The sequence below is a fragment of the Thamnophis elegans genome, chromosome 3, assembly GCF_009769535.1.
Source record: "Thamnophis elegans isolate rThaEle1 chromosome 3, rThaEle1.pri, whole genome shotgun sequence".
NCBI lineage: Eukaryota > Metazoa > Chordata > Lepidosauria > Squamata > Colubridae > Thamnophis > Thamnophis elegans.
In genome coordinates, this window is record NC_045543.1 from 96,932,207 (window position 1) to 96,940,963 (window position 8,757).

Sequence of the window (8,757 nt, forward strand, 5' to 3'; positions counted from 1 at the left end):
ATGTTGAGAAAGGGACGGGGGAGGGGCACCACTTCCGCTTTGCCATCACTATGTCGGAGACCAGCGAGAAGCCGGAGACGCTGCCGGTTGCTGCGGCTCCCGGCTGTTCTCCCGAGGAAGGGGGCCGAGGGGAAGGTGGGGAGGAAGAAACCTCTGAAAATGGAGGAGGAGGCGTCGCAGTGGGAGCGCTCGACGCGACTCCCCCCTCGGCTCTTTCCCCGGTGGCCGAAGAACCTACGGGAGACACGAAGAAGAAAAGTAAACCGTCGGGAGGAGGAAAGATCACCTTTTGGGCAGGGCGGGAGTAGGGGGGGAACTGGCCGCCGTAGATATAGCAGCTCTTTTTCACCTTTCCAGTTTCCTGTTGATTGTTCCCCTCTCCTTGTGATTCCCAGAGTCTGCATGAAAGTGCTGCCCCCTCCCCCGATCTAGGCCTCCTTACAATAAATTCACATTTTGCTTATTCAGGAACTGAGAAAATTAATAGTAGAACTTTACGGGTTTGACTGAAACTATTCATAGATTCCAGGTTCCCCTGAAATTCTTTTCTAGCTGCTGTTTAAGTCAGTTAATTTAAATTTATATTGTTTCATTTGTTTCCTAGTATAATTTGATTGCTTATTAGTAACCTATGACTATCACTAAGTGTTGATGAATGTAGTCTATTTTATTTTTCTTTATGTACAATGAGAGCATATGCACCAAAGACATCATATTTCACTAATAAAGAATTCTATTCTATTTTTTAAAAAAGTATATAGTTAAAAGCACAATGTACAAGCTTAGGACCATATGCAAAGCACCTTTAGCCATAATCATGGAGTAGAATCCAGAGCCCTTTGAAAAGTTGCTAATTTGCATCTTTCAAATGAAGAGAAGCTGTTAGATGCATGGCAATATGTTACATTTTTATTACATTTTAGAACTACCTATATCTTGGAACGTGCAAGGTCATTTTTAAAATCTTAAATAAAGCCATATTGTGACCTTAATCCCATTTCAGATCATCTGTATTTTAAATTGGTGAAAGGCACCATCTGCGTTTTCTTGCAGTTGAATGATAAACTGGGCAAAAATAAGAAAGGCGATGGTGGGGACGGGGTTGTATTGCTCTCTTGTGCTTGGAATTTATCACTATAACAAATCCATTAGTCAAACTCAATTCCATTGTGGGCCGCATCAGGATTGTGTTTGACCTGGGGGAGGCATGACTAGGGAGCATAGCCAGCTTGACATCACTCATGTCAGGGGTGCCTATGCTGGCCCGAACACGGTGCCAGCAAAAATGGAGCTGTTTTCAGGATGGCCTCATGGGCCAGATCTAAGCATCCCGTGGACCGGATCTGGCCCATGGCTTTTGAGTTTGACACTCCTGCATTAGGCTTTATTATTACAGGTTGTCAGTAAACATTTTAGTGTCTGCAACTGCATTTTATTTCACAATTTTTAGTAGCAATTCTGTATGTAGGTCAGCTGGATATTTCTTTTATTAATATTTTATTAATCATTTCCTGTTTATTGTGATCATGATATTTATCTTGGTTTTATCTTCTAAATATATATTTTAAATAGAGTAATACAAATTGGCATAATAAGCCAATGGGAACCAATTTGGTGTAGTGGTTCAGATATCAGCCTAAAAACCAGGAGACTAGGATTTCTAAATTCTGTCTCAATCAGTTAGACGATCTTGGGCTTGTCATTTTTTTCTGTCCTAGGAAGGAGACAATGGCAAATTACTTTTAAAAAACATTACTGAGAAAACTACAGGGGCTTATCGGACATGATTGAGTGGAAGAAAAGAAAATTATAGATTAGGATGTTTGCTTTTATCTCTAAAGCAAATACCCTGTATTTTTGAGACTTCATTCAGTATACTTTAGCATATATCATGTTTGATTTTTCAGTTTTTCCATTTACAATATGTTCTGTTTTCTAGTTGATGTGTTGCTCAAAGCTGTTGGAGATACTCCTATAATGAAGACCAAGAAATGGACTGTAGAAAGAACTCGAACAATACAAAGCCTAATTGACTTCATCAAAAAATTTCTCAAACTTTTGGCATCTGAACAGCTGGTATGTAATTATGGTCTCATGCTTAAATAAGAAACTGAAGGAAAGCATATCTTTTTTAAAAAAAAAACTGAATATGAGTGCCAAAAGTGGCTATATACTGTATAATGCCATCCTATTTGAAACTATTATGTAGATTCATAAAGGTTAGTTTCCTCATGACATCAAAATTAATTGTGGTTATAAAAGATTCCCTAAACTAAGCCCATATGACTGACTTGAAGTTCATATACTGCAAGACAATAAAATTGTATGCACTACAAGATATAAGAATAAAGATGGAGATTGTTTTGGACTTGTTTGCCATACTAGTCCATGATGTCACACAACTTGTTGAATGGTTTAAAGTTAATTGGTCCCCATTTTCTGACTTTGTTCCATAAAATTAAGTTCTTTGGTTTTAAGAATTAGATTTAATTTTATGTTGATTGATGGACACCTTACTTATAGCATTTGTTGGCACTTTAGCTCAGTTCCCAGAATTGAGATAGAGAAAAGATCCTGACAATTATTGCCCAAATCATTTATTTAAAATGGTTAGCAAATTACATGTTAAACATCTTTGTGTAATGCTACTTAACTGGCTATAAGATCAAGATTGGTAGGAGAGGAACAAACAGGATTTACACTGAGGGATTCCTCCATTGAGCAAGTGGTAACTTTATATCGTAGTGTTTGTATATGGTCTGAGCATGCTATTTATATGTACTTTTAAGTCTTGAAAGTAATTATAGGAAAATCAGATTAAATTTTTTAACTGTTTTATTATTTTTACTATTATTTATATTCCAACTCTAAGTATGCCATGGGTTAGAATGCCATTTAGAATGCCAGGAGCCATGGTGGCACAGTGGTTGGAATGCAATATTACAGGCTAACTCTGTCCACAGTCTGGAGTTTGATCTTGACCGGCTCAAGGTTGACTCAGCCTCCCATCTCTCTGAGGTTGGTAAAAAGAGGACCCAAATTGTTGGGGGGAACATGCTCCCTGTAAACTGCTCAGAGAGGGCTGTGAAGTGAATATATACCACATATATATATATAAGTCTAACTACCATTGCTATTGCTATTGCATGGACCTGGTTAGAGAATCATTGTGTTGAAACAAGGATATGTTTTTATCTTGCTTATAGTTAACTTACACATTAATGTTTCACCTACCTAAGCTTGCTTAATGGCCTACCCCACGCCTTCCCTTTGCTAGTAATAGGGCCATACTTTTGGGAACGGAAGTGGGATTGAAAAAAGCCTTACGTTCATTTGTCCAGTGTTGTGAAGTAGAACGTTTACAAATTAACCTCAGTAAACCCAAGGCAATGATATTTGCCAAGAAGGTCAAGGAACTTCCACACATGGTACAACCTGAAATTAAATGAAGCAAAATATATATTACAATTTACCTGATTTGGGTTTCTACACAGCTATAAACTGTTCAGAAATAATGCAGTCTAAATTTCAAAGCTACCCAGAAGTATTTTCACAACAGCCTTAAGTACTGGAGGTTGGAGTTCTAAAAGTGGAGAGTTGGGTATGGATCCCAATCCAAATTATAATCTTAAAATATTTTCCCCTGAAAAATCTAATGTTGATTCTACCAGAGCCCATAAAATTTCAGTAGAGCACATGGATTATAGCACATAGGTGATGTACAGTGGAAGCAGCAGCTGAGTATAGCTCTACAAAATACTACCACCTGAAATTTTTCACAAATTCATTAGATTATTGCTGTTTCCTATGAAGATCTAAACATTAAAGGTAATTTACTCTAGCCTATAGAACACATCTTCAAAAAAATTCCATGTGAAGGATGACATCATTATCCCTGTGACATAAAAACAGTAGACGATATTATTCTTGTATATAGTAACATTTACAAAAATCCGAGGGCAGGATTAAATTTCTACTGTTTTGGAAAATTTGAGGGTGAAGAAGATGATATTTACCCATTTATTATTTGATTCTTGTTCAATGCTATGTGCAATGTAAATAAATTTTATTCAATTCCTACATTAGTAGAATTTTCTGAAGATGCCGTAACATATTTTGTGAGAACAGTAGTTTTTATTCTTTTATGTAGTTGTTTATATTGCTATGTATTGGTCAGTGCTCATAAATTTAAATGAGTTGAATTCTTCACAATGGCTTCTATAAAGAGTTCAAAATATTTCTTCTGTGTTTTTAATTATTAACAAAAATTATAACTGTAGTAACACAAGCCCAAAAAGGAGGGTTAAAAGAAAACTCTATTCCAAATATTAGAATAGGTTCAAAATTCCTATTTGTTAGAGGTTACAAATTTTCCACTGAGCCCAAGTTATTCTTTTCAATCACCTAAGGTTTAATGATGCCTCATATGATGTGAATGCCAGGAAATGCCAGTTTCTTGGGTCAGCGGTAGGATGTTTTTCTCATTTCAATAATTGCAACACTTTTTGGGGGTGGAGAAAGGAGTTCAGTAGCAGTATAGCCTCTGTCTTCTATTTGGAGATGTTGTTCTTCCCTTTAACCTGATAATCGCAATACAAAATTATCATCAGTGTGTCTATGCTGAATTACTCTTTCTGAATAAGTATAAAATACTTGGATTGTTACGCAACATTTTAAAGATAAAAAAGCAGGAGCATGATGTTGGGCAATGAAACGTCTGCAAACAAACAACCAAGCTCAGGGGGCGTAAGGACTCCACAGAGAGAAAACATGTTAAACATTAAAGGGCATAAAGGACATAATATTGTTGAGCAGCATTCTTGTGTTTGTGTTCAAGTTTGTGTTTGATAAAAAGTTACCAATGTGGTATTTCTTTCTCATGCAGTTTATTTACGTGAATCAGTCCTTTGCTCCTTCACCAGATCAGGAGGTTGGAACATTATATGAGGTGATTACTGGTTTACAAAATCATTTCTGCTTCTTATAGTAGGAATTAAAAGGTCATTTGATGCTAGAAAGTTTAGTATTTGGGGGGTAGATACCAACTTTTAATCAAATTAACCAACAGACTTAATTCTAAAAACTTGCAATACCTCATTTAAAGGCATTAAATGTTCAGGAAATTTAGTAAAGACTTCTACAAAATGTTTTTTTTTATTTGAATGCACCATATTTAAGGATATAGTTTAAAAGTACCAGAGCTCTCACATGTTTTTAAGATGTATCACACCGAAACAAATAACAGTGTAATCAAAACTTTTTAAAATTGATTGTCCATAGATGGCAGCATTTCTCAAAAAAATCTTTGTATAACTAACTGAACTAACTATTATAAAATTTGCTAATATAAATTTTAATTAAGTATTAACATTTGTTGCTTCACTTCTTGTTAAACTTTTTTTTCTTGTTTTCTTACAGTGTTTTGGAAGCGATGGCAAACTTATATTGCATTATTGTAAAACCCAGGCCTGGGGATGAATTAATAGCTACAGTTGCTTAAGACTATTAGATAGTGGATTGTCTAAAATAATCTTCAGAGACATTCCCCATGGACAAATGAAAGAAATGTCTGCACTACTTCTTTTTCTTCTTCTCTTTTCTCTGTGACAGCATAGGAGAAAAGTACAGAAACACATACTGAGGAATGTTTATAGTACAATTTCTTTGATGATTTTCTTGCAGAAATTAATCTGCCATCTTTACAGCTGAATTTAGCATTTATTGTTCCAAGATTTGGCATGTCTGTTCCTGGGAAACAGGTTCATGCCTGACATGGAGAGTACATTTCAGCAAGCTGCGTGGAGTTTACAGTCTCGCTCTTTGAAGGCGCTTTATTGTATATGGAAAGCTTAAAAGCATCTACATCTGAGATAAATGGACACATTTTCTATTTGGTCTTGTCTGTGATTCTTTATTTTAAATGCAATTTATCACACTCTCTAAATCAAACATGCAGTAAATGTTCTCACCATGTATATCTCAATAGGTGCTGATGAGCAAAACTCTGGTCTGCACACCTTCTATTATCATAAACTTCATTTCAACTTACTTTTTTTTCTTTTTTGGTTTTAAACAGAACTTTGCCAAACATTACTTCTCCATGCACACAGAAAACAAATTTCCCTGTAATTTTTGCATTCTTTTTTGAAGTCTATAAGTGAAAAATAATCACATTCTTCTAATTAAGCTCAGATACAATCTTCATACATTAAATTTGAGAACCACTTCAAAAGCAAACCACATTCAGCATTCTTTCTCATCCATGGTATAAATATTTTTCTATTGTGTGGCCTTTACTTCTTTCCATTTATATGTTAATCCAAATGTTATGTGCAAAGCCACCTTCCTCATTGAAGTCATATCAACCTTTATATTTCATGTTTATATCTTTCAACAGGTTCCTTCAAGTTATTGAATCTTGTTACATTATTTAAAGAAATAACTATCAAATAATGATCTTTAAGAGTGATCATTGATCAGATTATTTTCTCTATTTTAATGTGAAAAAAAAACTATTTTAATATTTAATCATAATCTTATTCAGTCAAAAGTGAAATTAAGAAATATTTTGCTTTTTAGCTATGGTCTACACTAACTTGTTCCTCTTTTAAACTGTCTAAGCTATTCTTTAATCAAAATTGATAAAGCACGGTTTACCAAACAAGGATTGAATATGGGGAGAAGGGAACCATCTTATATAATTTAAAAGCAGGAAAATTGTTTCAAGCGTAATTGCTGTGAAGAAGGTCAGTCGTTCTCTTTTTGTTTTAGTAAGGATTTTTTGTTTTAGTATTCTTTAAATCCAAGATTGCAGAAATTATTTATTTATGTGTTAAATTTATTTGCCACCTGTCTTGCTGTGGCTACTACAGACAGCTTCTGAGAATTTTCTATAATATGTTGCAGTTATTTCATGGTTTTCCTTACTCCCTCTCTCTTATATTCTCATGTATTTATTATAAACAGTTCTTTGCTGCCTCACTGTTTGGAATCAGTTATGAGCAGTTCAGATTCAAAAGCAAAGTAATACTAATATAAAATCATAACAACATGAATCAGACAGATCCATCTCATCCTCACCTCAATTTCCAAATACACATTAAAGCATTATGTTTTTAAAAGTTTCTTGCATGTGCTAGACAAGGATATGGCTCTTTTATTTGGTGGAGAGTTATTCCACAGAAAGAGCTTTACTTCTTTAATTTAGGTTTAACATGGATGACCTAAGATCTTCCATTTCAAAAGCTCTTAATATTTTTCCTTGGCTTTGCAGACTTGCATGTTAGAATCGGGCAGTTTCTGACAGGCTATAAATTTCTCAATTACCAAACTGAATGCTAACCACCTGGAATAGAATCATGACCTCAATACAGGTCAAAATGTCAAAATACGCAACCATGCATAAGTCAGCTTTTCTTGATTGTGTCCACAGAGGAACCTGTACAAATTGCTTCATTTAATGGCTCGTATGGAAAGAATGCTATTAATAATAAGGAAATCAAACATTAATATGTATGTTTAATTCAGACAAAAATCCAAATAGACGTACTGATCCATTGGAAAATAAATTCCAAAGAAATTAATACTGCTTTTGAATCACCACATTTTTTGTTGTTGTTAGTTGCGAAGTCGTGTCCAACCCATCGTGACCCCATGGACAATGTTCCTCCAGGCCTTCCTGTTATCTACCATCTTCTAGTGTCCATTTAAGGTCATGCTTACTGCTTCGGTGACTCAATCCAGCCACTTCATTCCCTGCCATCACCTTCTTCTTTTGCCCTCAATCTTTCCCAGCATTAGGGTCTTCTCCAGGGACTCCTTCCTTCTCATAAGATGGCCAAAGTATTTGAACATTTTTACAAACTGAATTTTAAGTTCTTGAAAGACTAACAATATTTCTTCTTGCATCTTTAATATTTAGTATCAATTTTGTTGATCTTTTTAGCATTTCACATATAAAACAATATGTACTGACATTATTGAGTTAATTTGTGCAACCTTTTTGAAAGCCACATGTATGTTTCCACCAAAAATTTATATCATTTCTAGATAGTTCACATAAAATTGGATTTTAATTGGATTTGCTTTAGTACTAGAAATTATAAAATGTAAATATAAATATTTAAAATATTCAAAATGTTAATTCAAAATGTTGCCTAGCAGTCTGATTTTTGAAATAAATTCAGTTGGACCATTCCTATTCAGAAATCCCATCTGTTTTTGGATTCCAGCCTTTCCTCTTTCGGTCCTCTATTCTGCACCAAATAACAATTTATTTCAGAACAGGCAGCATGATGCACTATGGCAAAATCAGCATGGTCAGTTGTTAAATAGGAGCATTAAAAAGTTATGCCTGACTAACTCTCCAGTTGTGAAAATAACTAAATATATAAACTCAGCATATTTAAATTCAGAAAAAAAACATTAAACAAGGTGAATAGTACTGACGGATTTCACTGAAAAAATATATGTGTATTTTATTGAGGTGTTCTAAATGGAAGGATTATTTTGTGTTTTCAATACCCCAGCTGCAAATAATAACTGCAATGTTGGTTTTTTAGATGGGTTTTTAATATAGCTTAACACAACAAAGAATTTAGATAACATTACCCTATAAATGTAAAAATTAGGAGTAATTGTTACATTTAATGCACCACAGAAGGATTTAATAGTTGTGCAAAGAGTATTATGTGCATATGTGCACGTATGCGTGTTGATATAATCTGTTGTACCAATGGGTCAGAATTTGTTCATTCC

At 34.5% G+C, this 8,757-nt stretch overlaps 1 protein-coding gene across 1 annotated transcript; it reads left to right on the top strand.

Annotated features, from left to right (window-relative positions):
• The first annotated feature begins 2 nt into the window (after positions 1 to 2).
• ATG12 (autophagy related 12) lies at positions 3 to 8,024 on the top strand. Its single transcript, XM_032212910.1, has 4 exons — positions 3 to 258; positions 1,940 to 2,076; positions 4,886 to 4,948; positions 5,419 to 8,024. Exons 1-4 carry the CDS (start codon positions 51 to 53, stop codon positions 5,476 to 5,478), a joined length of 468 nt encoding a protein of 155 aa, XP_032068801.1. The 5' UTR covers positions 3 to 50; the 3' UTR covers positions 5,479 to 8,024.
• The last annotated feature ends 733 nt before the right edge of the window (positions 8,025 to 8,757 follow it).

What these genes read in the sequence shown, in the direction of transcription:
- ATG12 (XM_032212910.1), top strand. Translation starts at nt 51, where the DNA reads ATGTCGGAGACCAGCGAGAAGCCGGAGACGCTGCCGGTTGCTGCGGCT. An exon ending in GGGAGACACGAAGAAGAAAA is followed by an intron (nt 259 to 1,939) that starts GTAAACCGTCGG and finishes TCTGTTTTCTAG; the next exon opens with TTGATGTGTTGCTCAAAGCT. An exon ending in AGGTTGGAACATTATATGAG is followed by an intron (nt 4,949 to 5,418) that starts GTGATTACTGGT and finishes GTTTTCTTACAG; the next exon opens with TGTTTTGGAAGCGATGGCAA.